At 39.7% G+C, this 24,266-nt stretch overlaps 1 protein-coding gene and 1 pseudogene across 1 annotated transcript in view; one reads left to right on the top strand and one right to left on the bottom strand.

Moving 5' to 3' along the window:
• Window positions 1-24,266, bottom strand: part of RPA1 (replication protein A1) — a 76,579-nt gene that overhangs the window by 16,474 nt on the left and 35,839 nt on the right. Inside the window, exons 6-11 of the mRNA XM_047707842.1 lie at window positions 7,738-7,830; window positions 4,706-4,838; window positions 3,454-3,556; window positions 811-879; window positions 476-668; window positions 178-317 (exon numbers count right to left, since the gene is read on the bottom strand). Coding sequence (XP_047563798.1) covers window positions 178-317; window positions 476-668; window positions 811-879; window positions 3,454-3,556; window positions 4,706-4,838; window positions 7,738-7,830 — 731 coding nt within the window. The remainder of the gene's footprint in view (window positions 1-177; window positions 318-475; window positions 669-810; window positions 880-3,453; window positions 3,557-4,705; window positions 4,839-7,737; window positions 7,831-24,266) is intronic.
• Window positions 18,908-19,756, top strand: LOC125087476 (28S ribosomal protein S17, mitochondrial-like; annotated as a pseudogene).

The raw sequence follows: 24,266 nt of genomic DNA, 5'->3' as shown, positions 1-24,266 counted from the left end.
ACTGTGTAAAACTGAGATCACAGCCATAAAGGGTTTCAGATACTGCCTGGCCAGCTCGATCCTTCTTTAGGAAGGCCTACACGGTGAAAGCCCCACAGCTCTAAGGCAAGACAGCTGCCTGACTCTCTCGGTCTCTGCCCTCTGCACCTGCTCTGACTGCTCAAGGCTAATACTTACATCCTCTCCCCACAGAGTAGCAGTCACCACTTTCCCTGACATGTCCATCAAGTAGATATTTCTCTTGGAAACTTCTCTGTTGTTAGACTTCACTGTGATTTTGGTGGCATCTTCGTAGCTCTTGCAGATCCCAATTATGTCTAAAATATAGGCACAATATGTCAGCAAAATAGGGTCAAGGCCCCCATTACAGCCTGATCAAAGGTTGAATGGCAAGCCCTTAAGTCTTACACTTCCTTTATAGGCTGCAAACAAAACTTGTCATCACAACGCTCTCTGCTCTCATACACAGACTTACCTATAAGTGAGTCCTTAGGCTTGTTCTCCAGGTCTCCAATCCCTGTGAAATCAAACTGAACTGTAGGTAAATGATGACCATCTTCACAGGGCGTGACGGAAGTCTCATTGTTGAAGGTCATCTCGTAGTCATTTTTAACCGCTGTGAACTGTTTGTTAGCAATCTTCAGGATGCCTTTAGAGATATAATAGACCTATACAAGAGGCAAGCCGTGGAATGTGGGTAGATTAAACAAACAACTTCTTACCACCACGCAGTTCGCCAGTGGACAAGAGTCCCCCCACTCCTGCCGGTACCACCCAACAGTTTCAGTTCTCAGGGTAACACCGCCCTACCTTGTTCATGTCGATAAGGGGAAAGAACTTGTCCACTTGCTCATTGAAAGCAGTAGCTCTGATTTCACCCTACAGAAGCATGCAAAAGCAGGTCAGAACTGTGTTTACTAAGTTTTATCCCTGAAAAAGAAGACACTTTAGTGTCAAAATGACATCTTTAAGGCAGTCAACACAAGCACAAATGGGATGTGTGAGAGAGCTACAGACACTCCAGAAGCACACACATTTTTTTTTTAAAAGAGATTTTATTTATTTACTTGACAGAGAGAGACACAGTGAGAGAGGGGACACAAGCAGGGGGAGTGGGAGAGGGAGAAGCAGGCTCCCCGCTGAACAGGGAGCCCCATATGGGACTTGATCCAAGGACCCTGGGATCATGACCCGAGCTGAAGGCAGACGCTTAACAACTGAGCCACCCAGGCACCCCCTAGAAACACACATTTTATAGTCACATATTCAAGTTATTCACCACAGTGGAACAACCTGGGTTTAACCTACTGTGGAGCTTTATTTACTTTTTTTTTTTTTTTTTTAAGATTTTATTTACTTATTTGACAAACAGAGATCACAAGTAGGCAGAGAGGCAGGCAGGGAGAGAGAGGAGGAAGCAGACTCCCTGCTGAGCAGAGAGCCCAATGTGGGGCTCGATCCCAGGACCTGAGATCATGACCTGAGCCAAAGGCAGAGGCTTTAACCCACTGAGCCACCTAGGCGCCTCTACTGTGGAGTTTTATTAACCTCAAGTTAGACACGTTAAAAAAGGCAAAACAAACAAAAAAACAAAAGAAACCTAGTGATTTTAATATTCTGACAACAAAAATAAAAATAAATTCTGAATACTGAGTGACACGAATGAATCCCACAAGGAAGTGTGATGAGCCAAATGATTCACCAGCTGGCCTCACGTTCCTACCAAGCAAGGAATTACATCATATTTGGGAGTCATTGCCAAAATGTTTTAATACATCATGTTTTCAAGTTGCCTGAGATTTGATTTTCACTTTTACTTTTCAATCAGTCAAAATACCATAGATGGGGGCACCTGGCTGGCTCAGTCACGGGAGCATGAGACTCTTGATCTCAAGGTTGTAAGTTCAAGCCCCACGCTGGGTGTAGAGATTACTTAAAACTAAGACAAACAGGGACGCCTGGGTGACTCAGTGTTAAGCCTCTGCCTTCGGCTCAGGTCATGATCTCAGGGTCCTGGAATCGAGCCCCACATTGGGCTCTCTGCTCAGTGGGAGCCTGCTTCCCCTCCTCTCTCTCTGCCTGCCTCTCTGCCTGCTTGTGATCTCTGTCAAAACAAAACAAAACAAAACAAACCCAAACTAAGACAAACTACAGATGGATAAGAAACTTAAAGAAAGGGCTGAAATTTAAGCCAATTGACAGATTAGACTGATAATCTGATAAAAAATTGGGTTCTGGGGGCGCCTGGGTGGCTCAGTGGGTTAAGCCGCTGCCTTCAGCTCAGGTCATGATCCCAGGTCCTGGGTTCGAGCCCCACATCGGGCTTTCTGCTCAGCAGGGAGCCTGCTTCCTCCTCTCTCTCTGCCTGCCTCTCTGCTTACTTGTGATTTCTCTCTGTCAAATAAATAAATAAAATCTTTAAAAAAAAAAAATTGGGTTCTGATCATTGATTTTGCCATGCTCTAGGGGTGCCTCGGTGGCTCAGTCAGTTGAGCATCTAACTCTTTTTTTTTTTTTTTAAAGATTATTTATTTATTTATTTGACAGAGATCACAAGTAGGCAGAGAGGCAGGCAGGGAGAAAGAGGAGGAAGCAGGCTCCCTGCTGAGCAGAGAGCCCAATGTGGGGCTCGATCCCAGGACCCTGAGATCATGACCTGAGCCGAAGGCAGAGGCTTTAACCCACTGAGCCACCCAGGTGCCCCAAGCTTCTAACTCTTGGTTTTGACTCAGATTATGATCTCAGTGTCATGATCTCAGGGCTGTGAGAGTGAGCCCTGGGTCACACACTGCACTCAGTGGGGAGTCTGCTTGAGATTCTCTCCATCTCCTTCTGCCCCTCCCCTACCTCATGTGCGCCTTCTCTTAAATAAACAAACAAATCTTAAAAAAAAAAAAAAAAAAAAAAAAAAAAAAGTCGAGAGTCGCATGTTCTACTTATTGGGCTAGCCAGGTGCCCAGTGTGACTATTGATCTCAGGGTCGTGAGTCCAAGCCCCACGCTGGGTACAGAGCCTACTTAAAAAGAATAAATAAATTAAAATAAAAAATTTAAAAATAAAAATAAAATAAAATAATAGGATTTTATTTAAGACCTTTAATCCTTTGGGGGCACCTGGCAAGCTCAGTTGGTTAAATGTCTGACTCTTGATTTAGGCTCAGGTCATGATCTCAGGGATGAGAGACTGGGTCCTGTGTCTGGCTCTAAGCTGGGCATGGAGCCTGCTTAAGATTCTCTCTCCTCCCCCCTGCACACAACCCCCTCTGGAAAAAAAAAAAAAAAAAAGACCTTTAACCCTTTGCCCCCAGAGAGCACCAGAAGACTATAAAAGAGGACAAACAATAGTAACAATCCTGCTTATTTTTGGTCTACTACTGGTTTTCATCACATAGGCTTGCACAGATGAGCCCCATTTCTCAAACTACTCCTATTTCCCCACTTGACAAATACTCACACTTTCATCAACTAGTTCTATGGAGAAAAGCTTCCCTTCCCCTCGGGAATTGCTCCAGGTACGGATCTGACTTTTGTTGGTAACTCGAGCACAGATAGTCCACCTAAAAACCAAATAGATTATATCAGTGCTCCGAGTTTTACCTGGGAAAGATCTAAAAGGTTCCCTATCGTCTTCCTGTAGCCTCTCTCATCTTCTGCATATTCCGTTTTTCAAAGTAAGCTGTATTTTAACCCAGCTAATTAAAACCCCAAGATGACACACAGGTTTGACGGTTTGTAGAATAAGCAAGTAGGAAAACATACAAGATGATTTAACACTAACTCATTCCCCTGTCAAATTAGTAAATTTATAAACCCTCTCCCTTTTCCAAAAAGCATCACCAAGGCAACGGTATCCCCTTAATGAAAGGTTCTAAGCTAGAAGATGCAGTAATACCAGCAATTATATTCTGCCCCTATTTTCAATTATGGGAACTGATAAAACTGGTGTCAAGCTTCTATCTCCATTCTAACCCAGCCTGAATATAAATACAAACTTATGGAACATGGTGTTGGTAAGCTACCAAAAGAAAACGACACGCTAAAGCAGTATGACTTCAGACAGAGGCCACCAAAACAAAGGAGGTATAAGACCCAATACATAGTCCAGGGGCCCATACTGAACGCAAGTGCTGGGCACATTGGTTACCTTGGCCATTTTCCCTGCACTGCAAAAAATTCGAAGGTTAGATAAAAACATATCTGAAAGAATTCTGAAAAGAGAACTCACGAATTTTCAATGGCTAAAATTAACTTTTAATGGAAAATATCTGTTCAGGGTATATTAATGTAGCTACACAAACAGTACAGATTCTCTTAGTCAACTAAATCGTAGTAACAATTTTTAGACTAAAAGTCACTTATAGCATGAGAAGATGAAACGCTTTCTAAATTACAACAAATATTTATTTTTACTCATAAGACGATAAATGGGTTCTTTAAGCCTTAAATATTTTTCAATTCAAATTCTTTCAAAACAAATGAAACTCCATAGGCTATAGCAGATTGCTTTTCTTGCCATTCTTTTACAGTAAGAGAGTTAGAGGTTGCCACAATTTGTACCCTCCTCCCCCTGTGGAAGAAAAAAAAAGATGAAACTTACTTTATGTGTGGTAACCCTGAAGTTCACGCGTAAATAACTCAAGAGCCCGTAATAACCTCTAACATTATATTGTAGGTACATTCTGAACTTACTCCATGGACTAACTCACTTGGATTGGTAAGGGGTGAGGCTGGCAATGGGTACCACTTTGACCTGTGTTCCTCCAGAACTATTCCCGAGGCTGGTACCTCCAGCTTTTCCAAATGTCTTTGAGGCCCCATAAGTCTTAGATGCAGTGGAACCTTTAAAAACAAACACAAAGGAGGACCATCATTATTCTATGTAAATTTTATATACATTTTGTATTAACTCTCAATGACTGAGGTGTCGCTGGTGAAATCACACAAAATAAGAGGTAAGTTTTACCTTTTAAGTAATCGAGAGATATGGAGATCAAATAGAGACCAGAATAGGAAGCTAGAAAAGTGACTGAGAATTGAAGGCTGGGAACACAGAAGTTTACTACTATGTATTTGCTGACTGAAGCTCTGACTGAGGTCAAGGTAATAATTGTGCTGAGTCCAGACACTGCTCTTTTGGAGACCCATCCTTCTACCCACCCCCTCACCCCCCACAAAGATTCTATTTATTTATTTATTTATTTGACACAGAGAGAAAGAGAGAGAGAGAGAGCGAGAGAGCGAGCTCACACAAGCAGGGGGAGCTACATCCCAGGACCCCAGGATCATGATCCAAGCGGAAGGCAGACATCCAACCAACTGAGCCACCCAGATGCCCTGGAGGCTCATCCTTCTTAAACTGTCCTTTGTATCAATGGGCAAGATAATGGGTCAGAGAAAGAAAATCAACCAACGCTCTTGACTGGTAAAACTGAGAGCAGGTCACTAGTTGCCTAAGGAAAAAAAACAAAAACAAAAACAAAAGTAAAGGCTAGGAGGTAAGCGACAGAGTGAATAAATCATCCGAGGTGAAGGATACCTATCACAAATATTTTACCTCAAAACATCTTCAGAGAACTCTGTGTTCAACTGGTCTAAAGGGCTGAAGAGTCTAGAATGAAATCTATGGGACTGGGTTTAGTTGGGAGCAAAGGGCAAGAATCAGTTCTTGGTTCAAGACAGCTAGGCAGCTGGGCACCAGGATCCCTTCTGCTTCTTTATCCAAGCCTGAGCAGCTCCCACGTACTTGGAAAGAGCAGGTAACTAAAGCCTATAAACACACTCGTTCCGTTATACGCACAGTTCCTATAAAGTTTCAACCTCTAAATGCAGAAAATGCAATTTAGTCCAATTACTTCATATCTTCTCTACCAAAGCATTTCTTTAGGATGGAATTTGGCTGGAAATGTAAATCTACCATTATTCAGCATTTCTTTATGGAGTTTCCGCAGCCTGTAAGACACTATTCTAGGTATTTGTAGCACTTAGTAAAAACTATACATAGACTGTCCTGGATCTTAACATTTTCTATTCTAACTGGGGAGTCAAGAGAGAACTGTACGCACAACAGTAATAACTGCCTCAAGATTATGCAAGGCAGCCCATGAACTTCGAAGAATATACGCATGTGTATACATACCTAATACTCTAAGATATAATTATATAACACACACACACATGCTTCCCCTCAACACACAGCCAGTCTTTTCTTCTTTTGCCACCCAGTTGATGTGTGTTTGGACAACATTAACTGATTAAAAAAAATGTTAACATAACCCAAAGATCGACAATTGGGAAAATAAATCTGTGGGAGAAGGGAGAATAAGAACATACTATTCGTAGTTCAGCCTAAGGAAGTGACTATTAGATTATTTACCATCTTAGATACTAAATCTATTCTAAGACCTCCTTCAACAGTACAAATTTGGGAGTTGTGTATAAACAGATCCACTTATGGGGCACCGGGGTGGCTCAGTCAGTTAAACGTCTGCCTTTGGCTCAGGTCACGATCTCAGAGTCCTGGGATGGAGTCCCACATCAGGTTCCCTGCTCAGTGGGGAGCCTGCTTCTCCCTCTGCCTCTGCCTGCTGCTCCCCCTGCTTGTGCACTCTCTGTCACATAAATAAATTAAAAAAATCTTAAAAAAAAAAAATAGATCCACTTGTAAAGGGAGAGAGATAGGAGATAGATTGACAGATACTGCAAGGTAGTTAAAAATATCAAAGACCCACTTGTGATCTCTGTCAAATAAATAAAATCTTAAAAAAAAAAAAAAATCAAAGACCAATGGGGAAAAAGTCCCATGTCCCGAAAGTTTCACAGCAACATTAGTTATGTCTTAACTTTGCTTTTCTTAAAATCTCAGCATTGAAAATTAGCAACTAATGGTTGAGGGGAGTTGAGGAGGTGATGTATAAGAAGCTGTGACAGAAAAGAGAACCTCTAAAAATAAATCCAACCTCTAAAAATAAATTCAACCCAAATCATCATTTTCAATAGCAGCTCCTAAAGCAAAGGCCAGAAAGTAAACAAAATGATTCCATTATAGCCTCTCAGGACCTACTGCAGAGAGTTAAAGGGAAAAACTATTTCTCATCCAGGAGTCTGGGAAGCAGAACCTATGACCAATATAAATGATACCATCTTCACGTTAAGATAAATATCCATGAGAACCCCACGTGGGAAACTTGGAGAGAGACAAGTGGATTCCAAATAGTTAAAAGGCGAGAATTTAAAAGGTATGTAAATCCGAAAAGTCAAGAGAGTGTAAAAGGTAAGATATGAGCAAGTACCAGATCAACTACTATTAAGAGGACAGTGCATCATCCTGACAAAAAGAAGCACATTAAGTATCAATAAAAGACTATTTTTAAAAAGATTTTATTTATTTATTTGACAGAGAGAGAGAACACAAGTAGGCAGAGGGGCAGGCAGAGAGAGGGGGAAGCAGGCTCCCTGCTGAACAGAGAGCCCGATGCGGGTCTCGATCCCAGGATCCTTAGATCATGACCTGAGCCAAAGGCAGAGGCTTTAACCCACTGAGCCACCCAGGTGCCCCTAAAAGACTATTTTTAATCATTTGTTCAATCACACACTTTGCAGTAAGAACTGGGCTTCTCCTTTGCAAGAAACAACGATCATGAATGGCATTTTGAAAATTCCCTTTAGTCCCAGGTTACATTTCAAAATATTCAGAATCCTGGTGCATATAATTAGCACATGTCCTCATGTGGCTATTTACCCATTGCTGAGCTCCCATTCTGCTGCTGGGGCTTGCTGGCTGGTGGACTGGCCGCTGAGACAGGGGGAGGAACTACCTGCTGCTGCCCGTGTCCTGAGGATCAGAAGAAAGACAATTTCAGTGCAAATAATGCAGGTTAAAAGATTTAAACTTAAGTAGAAGAAATACTCAGAGAACGTGTAAATTTTTTATTTTGTCAAAGACTTTCATGGGTCAGAATTCATGCTGGGGTATTCAACTGTGTGCTGTCAATCTGCTAGGGGTTCACTTCTGTTTTCATTATATAAAAGGTTGGCTCCATTTACCTTTCACCTGCTTATAATTGATAGCTTTCAGTTTTAATGAGGTTCTCTCCTAAAGCCTTGCCCATTTCTCCTGCATGAACCTGAAGTAAAGTCACTGGGCTGAATCTGTGACATTACCACTATTTCCATAGCAACAAATCGATGTCATCAACAGAACTGTGTTCGCGGCAGGCTCTATCAGAAGAAAAAGCTGGGTGGTAAGAAAAACCTAAAAGCAGTTCAATTGTCTCTGAAGTGCTCCTGCTTCAAAGGAAAAGGGGACATTCAGAAAGGATTCTACCCTTTCCCTCCCAAACAAAGCAACCTTATTTTGCAACTGACAGTTGGTGGAAAATAAGAATTGAAAGAGCCTTAGGTACCATGAAGTACTAGGGAACTGTCACAGCAGGGAGAGATGAGATGGAGTTCAGAAGCAGGTGTGTCAAGGCAAAGGGAAGATTAAAAGGAAAGGAGGGGAAAGGAACATGTCTCTCAAGCAGAAAATAAGAAATGCCATACCACGAGACTATTTATTTATTCCTCAACCCTTTCTACAAATATTTAGGAGTTGAAGAATGTTAAAATTGCAAAATACACCTAATTAAAAAAAGAACAGGTTTATGGGATTTGATTTTGCCTTTGTGAAGGCACTGAAAGTAGAAGTCAACCTAATCTAGGCGGCTCACCAAGAGTGCCCGCCGCTCAGAAAGATTTCCTAGAAAGTCTTACGAACAAAAATGGCGAGCCCTGCTGAAAAGGCTCCCTGCCTGCCACCTTGTCTCTGCCTTCTCCAAACACCAGGCTTATTCCTGCTGGTTTTCCCAAGGCCCTCACTCAAATGGGCCTATTATACACTAGCTTCATTTCCTTCTGCCAATAGTTCTCTTAACTAGTACAACAAAATGAGAGTTAACTATGCCATTAGAGTGAAATAAATTTAGCATAAAATTAAAAAGGTTAAAACAGAATTGCTTATTCTTCAGTTCTTCCTATGGGGAGAAAAATTAAGACCTTAATTTTATTTTCTTTAATCCCCAATTTCACCCAACCCCCCTCCCACCTCCCTTCTGATCATTGGCAATTTGCTCTCAAGTTAAGAGTCTGTTTCTTGGCTTCTCTTTTTCCTTTGTTCATTTGTTTTCTTTCTTAAATTTCACTTATGAATGAAATCATAAGATATTTGTCTTTCTTGGACTCCTTTATTTCACTTAGCATAATACTCTCTAGTTTCATCCATGTTGTTGCAAATGGCAAGATTTCAATCTTTTTTTATGCTTGAATAATACTACATTGTATATATGTACCACATCTTCTTTATCCATTTATCTATCAAAGGGCACTTGGACTGCTTCCGTAATTTGGCTTCTGTAAATAATGCTGCAATAAACATGAGCTGCATGTATTCTTTTGAATTCAAGTTTTTGTATTTTTGGGGTAAATACTAGTAATGCTATTACTGGATTCTAAGGTTGTTCTATTTTTAACTTTTTGGAGGAACCTCCATACTGTTTTCCACAGTGGCTGTACCAGTTTGCATTCCCACCAAAGGGCAACCTCACCAACACTTGTTGTTTCTTGTGTTGTTGGTTTTTAGCCATTCTGACAGGTGTTAGGTGTGAGGGGAGATCTCACTGTAGTTTTGAACTGCATCTCCCTGCTGATGAGCGATGCTGAGCACCTTTCACTGCATCTGTTGGCCATCTCAAGATCTTTGGCGACAGGTCTGTTCATATCTTCTGCCCATTTTTTAACCGGGTTCTTTATTTTTGGGATATTGAATTGTATGTAACAGTTCTTTATATATTTTGGAGGCTAAGCCTTTATCAGATCTGTCATTTGCAAATACCTTCTCTCATTCTGTAGGTTGCCTTTTAGTTTTGTTGACAGTCTCCTCTGTTGTGCAGAACCTTTTTATTTTGATGTAGTCCCAGTAGCTTATTTTTGCTTTTATTTCCCTTGCCTCAGGAGATGTATCTAGAAAGATGTTGCTATGACTGATGTCAGAAAAATTACTGTCTCTGCTGTCTCCTAGGATTTTTATGGTTTCAGGTCTCACATTTAGGTCTTTAATCAATTTTGAGTTTATTTTTGTGTATGCTGTAAGAAAGTTGTCCAGTTTCATTCTTTTGCATGGAGCTGCCCAGTTTCCCCAACACCACTTGTTGAAGAGACTGCCTTTTTCCCATTGTATATTCTTTCCTCCTTTGTTAAAGATTAATTGATCATATAATTGTGGGTTTATTCCTGGGTTTTCTATTTTCTTTCATTGATCTGTGTGTCTATTTTTGTGCCACTACCATACTGCCTTGATTACTATGATCCGTACTACAACCTGAAGTCTGGAGTTATTGGTACTTCCAGTTTTGTTTTTCTTTTTCAAGATTGCTCTAGTTATATAGGGTCTTTCGTAAATATTCCATACAAATTTTAGGATTATCTGTTCTAGCTCTAAGAAAAATGCTGTTGATATTTTAAAAAATTAATTTATTTGAGAGAAAGCAAGCAAGGATGCACACAAGTAGGAGGGGCAGAGGGAGAAGGAGAGAGGATCTCAAGCAGAGTCCACAGTAAGTGTGGAGCCCGACATGGGGCTCAATCCCAGGACCCTGGGATCAAGACCTGAGCCGAAGGCAGACGCTTAACTGACTGAGCCACCCAGGCGCCCAATATCTTGAAATTTTAAAGTAAACTTTTTTTTTTTTTAAAGTAAACCTTTTCTTAAACCAGTAGGGAAAAACTGAGTTGCTCAGTAAACAGTAATGGAGCTAAGTAACTGGAAAAAAACCACAAAACTATTCTTAACCTGCTTCATGAAATATATTCAAAAGACCCAGAAGATTTTAACATTTAAAGATGGGGCTATAAAAATACACAAACCCCACTCCACCCTACTTCCATGGTCTTCAACGTATCTGTCCCATCCTCATTACCATGCCTGCTTCATCAAGGTCTCCCTGAAGAGGACATGGTCACAGGACAGTGCTGATCTCTTAACATTTAATTTCTTTAAAAACATAACTAACCTTTATGAGGTACCTAGAGTAATCAAATTACAATGACAGAAAATAGAACAGTGGTTACTAGGAACCGGAAGGAGTAGGGAATGGAAAGTTATGGTTTAATGGATGGGGAGAGTTTGAGACAATGACTGAGAAAGTTCTGTACAAGTGCCTGGCTGGCCCTGCCAGTGGAGCACACTACTCTTGATCTCAGGGTTTTGAGTTCAGGTTGCACACTGGGTGTAGAGATTACTTATTAATAAAATCTTCAAACAAAGCTCTGGAGATGGATGGCGTTGATAGTTATACAACAACGTGAATATACTTAATGCCACCAAACTACACACTTAAAAATTATTAAGACGTAAATTCAGGGGGCGCCTGGGTGGCTCAGTGGGTTAAGCCTCTGCCTTCGGCTCAGGTCATGATCTCAGGGTCCTGGGATCGAGCCCCACATCGGGCTCTCTGCTCAGTGGGGATCCTGCTTCCCCCTCTTCCTCTGCTTGCCTCTCTGCCTACTTGTGATCTCTCTCTCTCTCTCTCTGTCAAATAAATAAATAAAATCTTAAAAAAAAAAAAAGATTCTCTTTCCGTTACCCCCTGCCCCTCCCCGCAAAATAATAATATCTTAAAAAACCCAGAGTATCAATCAGGCTTTTAGTTTGTGTTTAAAAAGCCATCGTTTAAAGGTAATCATCAGGAGGTGCGTGGGTGGGGAGCCTGCCTCTCTCTCTTTCGCCCTCCCCCACTCCTCCCCCTATTTGTGCTCTCTAAAATAAAATAAAATCTTTGAAAATTTTGGAATTTTTTTTTTAAAGATTTTATTTATTTATTTGACAGAGAGAAATCACAAGTAAGCAGAGAAGCAGGCAGAGAGAGAGGAGGAAGCAGGCTCCCTGCTGAGCAGAAAGCCCGATGTGGGGCTCGAACCCAGGACCTGGGATCATGACCTGAGCCGAAGGCAGCGGCTTAACCCACTGAGCCACCCAGGCGCCCCAAAATTTTGGAATATTTTGATTGGGGACAAGTGCAATAAACCCGCTAACTAGTTAAAGCAAAATCTCATCTGTAGTGTGGCGAAGAACTGAAGCCCAAATCCCTGTTCCATTACAGCTCTCTGGTGAGGACAAGGGAATTCAGTTGAAAGTTTATTCCTGTGTTGTTTATTTACCAGGAAAAAAAAAATAGAAAAGAAAAGAAAACAACAAAAAAAGTTGGGGCAAGAGTGATGACAAGCTTTACACAAAAGCAGTACAACGGTAACTCTCTTTGGTTAAAAAGTGTAATAAATGTCTTGTACGTCTGTTCACAGGTACTAACTCTGAGCCACACAGAACTATGGTGCACAAGAAGCTGGAGCAGTGGGGCACCTGGGTGGCTCAGTGGGTTAAAGCCTCTGCCTTCGGCTCAGGTCATGATCCCAGGGTCCTGGGATCGAGCCCCACGTCGGGCTCTCTGCTCAGCAGGGAGCCTGCTTCCCTTCCTCTCTCTCTCTGCCTGCCTCTCTGCCTACTTGTGATCTCTGTCTGTCAAAAATAAATAAATAAAATTAAAAAAAAAAAAAGAAGCTGGAGCAGTTCTGCTAGCACAACAAAGCATATTTCTTTCTTTCTTTTTCTTTTTTTAAAGTAAGCTCTAGACCCAACTTGGGGCTCAAACTCAGGACCCCAAGATCAAGAGCTGTATATTCTATCAACTGAGCCAGCCAGGGATCCCTAAAGTGTATTTCTTTCTTTTTTAGAAGATTTTATTTATTTGAGAGAGAGAGAGAGACAGAGAGAGCAGGAGCGGGAGGGAGAGGGGGAAGCAGGCTCTGCGCTGAGCAGGGAGCCTGATGTGGGGCTTGATCCCAGAATCCTGGGATCATGACCTTAGCCGAAGGCAGCCGCTTAACTGATTGAGCACCCAGGTGCCCTAACGCTTATTTCTTTTAATAAAAAATTGACAGTATGTATATTTTTTATACTAAGGTAGATTAATAAGGAAGTAAGTAGAAAACAATTTCACGGTAGCTAAAAAGAATGGCTGATTTGAACTTGCTGATAGGTTGAGAAGCAGAGGAGAGTAAAGGGTAGCCAGCAAGGGATTCATCTGGAATCACATCCACAGGTGATCAATCCCAAAGCCAACATGCATGTCCCAAAAAAATCCAACAGGTGATCTATGTGTTATAATTTCTTAGCAGTACATAATACAGTCTAATACATAGCACAGTCTATTACAATCATTGTATTCTCAGACTCGATGAAGGATATAGTATATTTAACAAGAAATCAATTAGGCCTTATAACAGATATATTAATAACAGCTACCAATCTTTGAGTGCTTACTATGCACCTGGTATGAGATTAAGTGGATTATTCCATTCACTCTTTAGGCCTATGACAAAGATGGTGTTATTATGTTCATTTCACAGATAAGAAAACTAGGTTAAAGAGGTCAAGTAACTTGCCCAAAGTCATACACAGCTAGGAGGAGGCAGAACCTAGTCTTTTTTTTTTTTTTAAACTGGTTTTTTTTTTGTGTGTTAAATATTTATTTACTTATTTGACAGACAGAGATCACAAGTAGGCAGAGAGGCTGGCAGAGAGAGAGAGGGGGGGAAGCAGGCTCCCCGCCGAGCAGAGAGCCCGATTGGGGCTCGATCCCAGGACCCTGAGATCATGACCTGAGCCAAAGGCAGGGCTTAACCCACTGTGCCATCTAGGTGTCCCCCAAACCTAGTCTTTTTTTTTTTTTTTTAAGATTTTATTTATTCATTTGACAGAGAGAGACACAGCGAGAGAGGGAACACAAGCAGGGGGAGTGGGAGAGGGAACAGGCTTCCTGCCAAGCAGGGAGCCTGATGCGGGGCTTGATCCCAGAACCCTGGGATCATGACCTGAGCTGAAGGCAGACGCTTAATGACTGAGCCACCCAGGCACCCCCCCAGAACCTAGTCTTAACCAGGTTTGTCTAACTAGATCCATCCAGTTCACCGCCATCTAGTTAATTTTTAACTGTAAGCAACTAATTCTGGCAGACAAAACTCTAGTTACACAGAACATAACTAGTAACCATGATACACAGCAGTCAGGAAAAGTTACTAAGTCATTCATTTATCAGAGCAACCCTTAACTCCTGCTATTGGATCACACCTGCAAAGCTGACACAGGAGGTAAGAGATAGCACTGAAACCAAATGGACAACGGAAGTCCTAGTGCATTCTAAATAGCGACAATTGCCTTTCAATTTAATGCGCTGCAACACAGCTGCTGATCACAAAACCTGAAATTAGTCTAAGGCGAAATGAAAATCTTTCTAAAAACTAAAATTATACCCCAAAGCAGCAATGCAGAGAATCAACTAATGCTAATCTTCTGTTTTGCGCCACCTGCAAATGAAACCATTTCAAGTACAATGAATCAAGGTGATAATTTTAACACTCTTTTGCTCTATGTCCCTGAACCAGGGGGAAATAGGACATTTAAAAGCAGACTCTAGGGGCGCCTGGGTAGCTCAGTCGGTTGAGTGTATGACTATTTCAGCTAGGGTCATGATCTCAGGTTGGTGATATGGAGCCCTGCATCAGGCTCCCCACTCAATGCGGCGTCTGCTTCCCTTCTCCTTCTGCCCCTCCCGCTGCCTCTCATTGTGCTTTTTTAAACATATAAATAAATCTTTGGGGGGAAAAAAAGCAGACTCTGGCTCCTCAAGTTATTTGCAGTCACACTTATCATTTCTACTATCAGTATAATGGTTAAGTGAGGCTGGCTCAGTCAGTGGAGCATGCCACTCTTAATCTCAGAGTTGTGAGCTCAATCCCCATATTGGGGTGTAGAGATCACTTCAAAGAAATTTCAAAATATAGGGACACCTGGGTGGCTCAGTTGGTTAAGCATCTGCCTTCAGCTTGGGTCATGATCCTAGGGTCCTGGAGTCAAGTCCCAAATCGGGCTCCCTGCTCACTGGGGAGCCTGCTTTCTCCCTCTGCCTGCCACTCTCCCTGCTTGTGCTCACACTATCTCCATCTCGCTGACAAATAAATATTCTAAAAAATAAAAAAAAAATATATATATATAGGGGCTCCTGGGTGGCTTAGTTGGTTAAGCTGGGTGCCATTGGCTTGCGTTATGATCTCAGGGTCCTGAGATCAAGCCCCACATTAAGCTCCTTGCTCAGTGGGAAGTCTGCTTCTCCCTCTCCCTCTCCTGCTCTGTTTGTGCTCTCCTGCTCGTGTGCACTCTCTCTCAAATAAATAAAATCTTAAAAAAAAATTACACACACAGGGGGGCGCCTGGGTAGCTCAGTGGGTTAAGCCACTGCCTTCCACTCCGGTCATGATCTCAGGGTCCTGTGATCGAGTCCCGCATCAGGCTCTCTGCTCAGCAGAGAACCTGCTTCCCTCTCTCTCTCTCTGCCTGCCTCTGCCTACTTGTGATCTCTCTCTGTCAAAAAATTAAATAAAATCTTTTAAAAAAAAAAAAATTACACACACACACACACACATATAAATATATATATAAAACATGATAACTGAGCCACCAGCTGAGAAAAATTAGCTAACAGATATGCGGTATAGAGAGTAACAAAAACTTAATTTCTTACAAGCAAGTACTTTCTTAACAACAACTAAAAATAAATAAATAAATGCTCAATAATTAAAAATCCCCTTTGGGGGAAAAATCATTTGATAAAATTTAAAAAAAAAATCCCCCTTGGCAGAAAGGGATCAAAATCAGGCTGAAAAAAATTCCAACTAACACCTTTCAATAATGAAAAGTACTTTAAACTAAATATTGCTTGAGAAATTTATGTCTAAGTAAAATATTGTTGGAAATAGTATAGGCACAGAGCAATGATATACATACTGACAAAAACATATAGTGGTAGATACAGAAGTTTAAAATCATCTAGTCCAATATCATATGAAACATGAAATGTGTTTTGAAGTTTTATTTCTCACATTTGGAAAATTCTGTAAGTATTTGCATTTAACCTGGTACTCTGCCAAATAATTTCAGTGCACATTTTGGAATTCCTCTGCCTATTTCTGGAGCTGGGTTTAGCCAATTTTACCACTCACCTGATACGTCACAGGTTCTGGGTTAAGTGCTGGGAGGATACAAATCTAACTTTACTTCTCTCCTCACTAATAACAGTTTCCTTGCCTTCACAATAGACAATTAGAAACCATTTCTGTGAAATACACCATAAGGTAATAGCCACTGTAACAAAGCTATTTCCATGATGACCCAAGTAACAAAGTGTTATTGATCTGGTTACAATGAAATTCAATAGCAAATAATCCAGAACAGTAAAATCTTCTCTCATCCCTCTGCACTTTAACAGACCCTGAAGAAAGGGCAGAGTGAGTGGAATGGAGTATGGAGACAAAGGAGTTTTTTTCCCTGGTTCTATGGTTCTGACCCCAAGAGATAATTACCTTTCAACCCTTTCAACCCCAACTTTATCTCAAATACTTTTGCACCTGAAACACAAAATGTCCAAAGCAACCACTCAAATACAACATAAAAAACATCAGAAATCCGGCCAAAGGTGATAAAGTTAAGCACAATCATCTCTCTCTCAACCCTACTGCATCCAAAGATTTCAGAGATGTTAACCATTGCTTTGTCCTGAAGGCTGAGAAGATAACCAATGTGCCCCCTGCACAAAAATTTATTAAGGCAAAACAAATGTAATGTTCTAACTTAAAATTTTAGAATTTTACCTAAGTAAATCCAGCTTTCCCTCTCCAATTTAAGCATCAAATTACTATGTTTTGTGTACATAAACATTAAAATCTAAAAGGTTCCATTTCTGGAGGAAGAATTAGGACTAAGTTTTCCCACTTCTAAAAATCATATAGAGCAATAAGAATGAATATTCACTCTAGACACAAATGTCCCACATAGAGCTGACATGTTCAGTGAATTGAGGGGGGCAGAGAAAACCCACAAATTCCAAATGATGTGACAAGTGAAGCGCAAAACACCACAAACCGAGAAACCAATTATAAGACAGAAGTGACACAGGAGATTTAAATATAAAAGTGAAATCATGTTAAGTACTAGAATAAAACATGGGTGAATGCCCTAACAACTTTAGAGTAAGGAAGACCTTCCTAATAATGGCTCAAAACTCCAAAGTCATTAAAAAAAAAAAATTGGAAAATCCAACTTCATAAAAACAGCAACAAAAGAACTGCTGTATCGCAAGAGGCCACCATAAGCAACGTAAAAAAGCCTTCACAACTCAGAGACAAAGGACTACTAATGTCCCTACTCTTTAGAGAACTCTCAAAGATGGAGAAGAAAAAGACAACTCAAAATAAAAATGGAGAATACAACAGTCAGTTCACAGAGAATTAAAAACTCTCAAATAACTTAAAACATTGCTCAGAAGACAAATGAAGAACTACACTGAGATCCCAGTTTTCACCTATGAGATTGGTAAAAATTCCAAAGATTAATAACATACTCTTGTTGGCACAGCTGTGAAGAAACCAGTATTTTCAGGCACTCGAGTGGGAGTGCAGAATGTCACCATGCTACAGAGGGGAATCCAACCATATCCACCTACCACTGTTGCATCTATCCGTTGATCCAACAACCTTTCTTCTGGCAGTCAAACCACCTCAGCCCACACACCTGCACACATATAAAGCTATTCACTACAGTACTGTTTTGATTGTTATAGCAAACCACCCAAGGGTCATCAACCCGAGGCTAGTTAAATTATGGACCAGTCACACAACAGAACACCCTGTAATTGTTTGTTTTTGTTTTTGTTTTGTTTTGTTTTTAAGATTTTATTTATTTGACAGAGAGAGATCACAAGTAGGCAGAGAGGGGGAAGCAGTCTCCCTGCTGAGCAGAGAGCTTGATGCAGGGCTCAATCCCAGGACCCTGGGATCATGACCTAAGCCGAAGGCAGAGGCTTTAACCCACTGAACCATCCAGGCACCCCAATAAATAACAATCTTTAAAAATAAAAATTAAAAAATAACTAATATAAGCTATTAACTTAAATGTATAAACTTAAAATTATTCAATACCTTTCCTTAAACATATGTATTTCTCAAAAATTGTGTCAGGGAGCCTGGGTGGCTCAGTGGGTCAGGTCTCTGCCTTCAGCTCATGTCATGATCTCAGGGTCCTGGGGTTGAGCCCTGCATCAGGTTCTCTGCTCAGCAGGGAGACTGCTTCCCCCTCTCTGCCTACTTGGGATCTCTCTCTCTCTCTCTCTGTCAAACAAATAAATAAAATCTTTTTTAAAATTGTGGCAGAAACTTTTTTTAAGATTTTATATATTTAATTTGATAGAGAAAGAGCGAGAACACAAGCAGGGGGAGTGGAAGAGGGAGAAGCAGGCTCCCCACTGAGCAGGGAGCCCAACGCAGGGCTCGATCCCAGGACCCTGGGATCATAACCTGAGCCGAAGGCAGAGGCTTTAACACTGAGCCATCCAGCCACCCCTGTGTCAGAAATTCTTTTCCAAATATTCATTGATTACCATCATCTCTTCAGATTTAGTTAAAAAAATTAATTAAAAAACCCACAAATAATCCAATTTAAAATGGTCAGAAGACATGAACAGACTTTTTTCAAAGAAGAGATACAGAGAGCAGAAACACATGAAAGGATATTCAACATCACTCATCATTCAGGAAATGCAAATCATAACTATGAGAACGACTTCACACCGGTCAGAATGGCTAAAATAAAAAAACACAAGAAACAACAAGTGTTGGCGAGAATGTAGAGAAAAAGGAACACTTGTGCACTGTTGGTGGGAAGGCAACTGGTGCAGCCACTCTGGACAACAGCATGGAGGTTCCTCAAAACATGAACCACCAGGACACACACAGGGAAAGGAGAGCTAGGAGGTGACCAAAGCCACATAATGTCAGTAGTTCATTTGTCTGCCCTTGCCAAATGGATCATGTGGAAGGTGACTGGAAAGGCAATGCAAAAAAACAGCTAACGTGAGAGTGACCAGGCTTATTCTGGATCCCTATTTATTAAAGTATTTTAATAAGTGAAAAGCCTACTTCGTTCATGATGCTCTTCAGCTGTGCATAGCTGGGAATGCTGTGCTTCTCAAAGCTCTACCTGTCTCATGAATAAAGCACATGAAACATGAACGGGCCAAAGTAATTTTCAAAGTTGGATAAATCATAGGTCCAGTGACTGGAAAACCCCGTGCAGGAAGCTATCTGGAAAGCCCAGTCAGCCTGGAAACCACCTGCCTAACCAAAAATCTGGAAGAACAGCTCTCAGCACAGTGAAGAAGGATTGGAAGGAGCCAAAGGGAAAGATGGATGTTTACTTTATGGAAAAAGACCTTTTTCTAAGTTTCAATACAAAAATGTTCAATTTCTCTTCTAGTATTTATGGAACAGCTAAAAGTAAGTGAAGGAAAGGTTTTGTTAAAATTTTTCATAAAAGTTTAAGGTCATGTTTTAAATTTCCTTTTCACTGGATATACTTTTCTCTTACAGTAAGTGTACCTAGTGATCTCCTGCATTGTCTTGTAAACTCACTGTTTTAGAAGGTGTCATCTTTTCTCATTCAAAGGATTCTTGAATTTATCTTAGAATCTTTATTTGGGAAGGACAAAACCTTTTGATATCATAAAATAGATAAGACCACATTAAGTGAGTATTTATTTTTGATGGTATATATTTGAAGTTAATTTAAATTTTTTTCTTTGATTTAACTAATCACAAGTAGAAATAATCAACAGTCTGATTGGGGGCAGACTTTATCAGATTAAAGTCTTCATTAATACAAATGTTCCCACATAGAAAAGGAAAAAAAAAAAAAAGAATAGAGATACCATATGATCCAGTAATTCCACTACTGGATATTTACCCCAAGAAAATACTAATTTGAAAAGATATATGCATGCCGATGCTTAGTGTAGCATTATTTACAAAAGTCAAATTATGGACTCCAAGTCTCCACTGATAGAGGAATGGATAAAGAAAATGGGGCACTGGGGCACCTGGGTGGCTTAGATGGCTAAACATCTGCCTTTGGCTTAGGTCATGATCTCCAGGTCCTGGGATCGAGCCCCACATCAGGCTCCCAGCTCAGCGAGGAGTCTGCTTCTCCCTCTCCTTCTCCCTCTGCTTGCGCTCTTTGTCTCTCTCTCTCTCAAATAAATAATCTTAAAAAAAAAAAAAAAGAAAGAAAATGTGGCATTATTCAGCCACACACAAAAATCTTGCCATTTGCAACAACATGGATTGAGTTAGAAAATCTAATGCTAAGTGAAATTAGTCAGAGAAAGGCAAGTATCATACCATAAGATGTCACTCATATGGGGAATTTAGGAAACAAAACAAATGAATAAAGAAAAAAAGGGAAAAACCAAAAACCAGACTCTTAACTATGGAGAACAAACTGATGGTTACCACAAGGGAGGGTGAGTGGGTGGATGGGGGAAATAGGGAATGGGGACAAAGAGTACACTTATCATGATAAGCACTGAAAAATGTAGAGAATTGCTGAATCACTATATTGTACACCTGAAACTAATAAAACACTGTAGGCAAACTATACTGGAATTAAAATTTTAAAAAATTAACTGAAAATTACAATGACTGAGAAAAAGAACGTACCAAATAGGATTAATAGCAGATGAAACAGGATTAGTAAAGGGATCAGTGAATCTGAATGCCCAGCAATAAAACAATGCAAAATGAAAAAGAAGAAACAAAAAAAAACCACAAAAACCCAGCACCCATGAACTATAAGACAACTTCAAGCAGCATATATATAAAAAATTGGAGACTCAAAGGATGGGGAAGATATTTAAGAAATAATGGCCAAAAATCTTCCAAATTTGATGAAAATTATACACGTAGAGATCCAAGAAGTTCCATGAACATCAAGACAAAAGACAAAGAAAATGACACCAAGGTATATCACAATCAAATTGCTCAAAACTAATGACAGAAAATTGTAAAATGGTCAGTGAAAAAGTCATGTTAAGAACAGAGACAAAGATAGAGATGATCACAGACTTCTCATGGGGTAACATGAAAGCAAGAGGACATCTTCAAAATACACAGAAAGAAAAATCTAGGGGCACCTGGGTGACTCAGTTGGTTAAGCAGCCAGTTATATGCTGCCTTTTGATTGACTCAGGTCATAATCTCAGGGTCCTGGGACTGAGCCCCTCATTGGGCTCCACAGTCAGCAGGGAATCTGCTTCAGGACTCTCTCTCCCTCTGTCCCCATCCCTCTAAAATAAATAAACCAATCTAAGAAAGAAAGAAAGCAAGGGAGGGAGGGAGGGAAGGAGGGAGGGAGGATGAATCTACCTGGAATTCTATGCCTAGCAAAAATGTCTTTCAGAGTCAAAGGTGAAATATTTTTCAGACCTAAAAAGCTGAAAGAATTCATGACTTGCAGATCTCCACTACAAGAAAGGCTAAATAACAGTGGAAGATATCAATCCAGACAACAGAAATGGCAACTACATAAATAAATATATAAGATATTAAGTAAATCTCTTTAAAAGATAACTAATTAAACTAAATAACAATGTACCAAGAGGCTTATAACATAGGTAAGATGTGTGACAAGCATAGCACAAGACCTGGGAAGGAAGAGAAAAAAGTAAGGTTCTTACACTGTATGTGAAGTGGTATAGCATCACTCAAAGACAGACCCTGATAAGTTAAAGTGCATATTATAAGCCTTGAACAAACCACTAAAAATAGTAAAATACAGACAATAGTAAATAAGTCCACAAAGGAAATAAAAGGAATCACAAAAAATATTCAACCCAAAAGAAGGCAGGAAAGGGAGGGGGGAATCCTCAGATGGGATAAATAAAAAACAAATAGCAAGATGTCAGACTTAAACAAACCATGCCAATAACTATATTAAATATAAATGGTCTAAACACCCTAGTTAAAATGTAGAAATTATCAAACTGGATAAAAGAGCAAAACCCATTTATACTCTGCTTATAAGAAATACAGTTAATATAGGTGAACAGTTAAAGGATGAAAAGAGATATACCAAGCTAAACTAATTAAAAGAAAAATTTAAAAAAGTTATATATATATATACTTTTTCAAACCTGATTCTCTAGGATTTTTATTATCAAAAACAAAGTGGTTATATTAATAGCAGACAAAGATTTCAAAGCACAGAATTTTGTTAATGATAACATCATTTCATAATGATAAAGAAGTCAGTTCATAAAAAGAACGTAATAATCCTAAATGTTTAATGCACTTACTAACACAGTTTCAGAATACATGAAGCAAAACCTAATACAACCTCAAGGAAAAAAATAGAGAAATCCACAGTTATAGTCAGAGATTCCAAATCCTTCTCAATAACTGATAGAAGAAGTCAACAGAAAATCAGTACTTGAACAACTACAATCAACCAACTTGACTTAACTGACATTTATTTATTTTATAGGACACTGTGTCCAACAACAGAAAACAAATTCTTCTCAAGTACATACAAAATTTACCACAAGAGATCACAACTTGGGACAATAAAATAACAGGATTCAGGTCACATAACATATGGTACCACCCATAGTCGAACTAAATTATATATCAATAATAGAAAGATCTCTGGAAAAATCTCTAAATACTTGAAACCAAATGTACATAAAAGTAGTATAATGTTAAAGAAGAAATTAAAAGGGAAATTAGAAAGTATTTGAACAGAATAAAACCTGTAACACCAGAACTTGCTTGACGCTGTTAAAGCAGTGCTTAAGGGTAAATTTTTAACACTAAACAACTCTAATTTTAGAAAAGAAGAAAGGTCTCAAATCAATGAGCCCAGCATTCACATATAGCAATGGAAAGAAAGAACACAGTAAAATGCAAGGTAAAGAGAGGTAAGTAAACATTACAGATCAAGGCATAAAAAAAATCAACAGTATAGATAATATAAAAAGAGGGGGAAAAAACCCCAATGAAACCAAAAGCTGGTTCTGTGAAAAGATCCGTAAGACTGATAAATCATTTAGCTAGACTGCTAAAGAAAAAAAAAAAAAAAGGAACACAAATGATCAACATCAGGTATGAGAGAAGTGACATCACCACAGATTCTACAGACACTAAAAGGCTAATAATGGACTATTTTATTCACATGATCAAATATGATAATTTCTGCCACTTAATTGGGGTTTATCAGACAATTTACTTTTATTTATTTATTTTTTAATAAAAATTTTATTTTTAAGGGGCGCCTGGGTGGCTCAGTGGGTTAAGCCTCTGCCTTTGGCTCAGGTCATGATCTCAGGGTCCTGGGATCAAGCACTGAGTTGGACTCTCTGCTCAGCAGGGAGACTGCTTCCTCCCCCATCCCCGCCTGCCTCTCTGCCTACTTGTGATCCCTCTCTGTCAAATAAATTAATACAATCTTAAAAAAAATTTATTTTTAAGTAATCTCTATGCCCAATATAGGACTTTACAACCCTGAGATCAAGAGTCACATATTCTACCAACTGAGCCAGCCAAGCACCCCTAGCCTGTTTACATTTATGCAGGCCAATAAATCCAACAGCTTATGTGACATGGTTGAATTCCTTAAAACACAATCTACTACAACTTACTCAAAAAGAAACAGATTATCTGGATAACCCTACATATATCTGCTAAAAAAAAAAACTGCATTTGTAGTGGAAAACGTTTCTAAAAAAATGTATCAGCCCCAGAGAGCTTCATTGGGAAACTCTACTAAACATTTTAAGTAAGAAGTAATAATTCTACATAAACTATTTTAGAAAATCTAAGAGGGAACACTTTTTTGGAAAGATTTTATTTATTTATTTGAGAGAGAGAGAGAGACAGAGAGAGAGCTTAAGAGGGGGGAGGGACAGAGGGAGAAGCAGACTCCCCACTGAGCAGGTATCCCGATGCAGGACTCGATGCTGGGATTCCAGGATCATGACCTGAGCTGAAGGCAGCTGCCGAACCAACTGAGCCACCCAGGTGTCCCGAGGGAATACTTTCTAACTCATTCTATGAGGCCAGGATACTATGACACCAAAATTAGACAAGGGTATTGTAAGAAAATTACAGCCCGATATCCCTCATAATACAGACATAAAAATTTCCAATCAAATCAAATCAAATTAAATGGTTAAATCAAGAAAGTTCAGCAAATGAAATCCAACAATATATAAAAAGTATAAATAGATCATGATGATAAAACTTACCCCAGAAACTACAAATTGGTTTAGCATTCAAAAATCACTGAATATAACTCACATT

This window comes from Lutra lutra, chromosome 16, assembly GCF_902655055.1.
Source record: "Lutra lutra chromosome 16, mLutLut1.2, whole genome shotgun sequence".
Lineage (NCBI taxonomy): Eukaryota > Metazoa > Chordata > Mammalia > Carnivora > Mustelidae > Lutra > Lutra lutra.
This window is presented reverse-complemented; position numbering and strand designations above follow the sequence as displayed.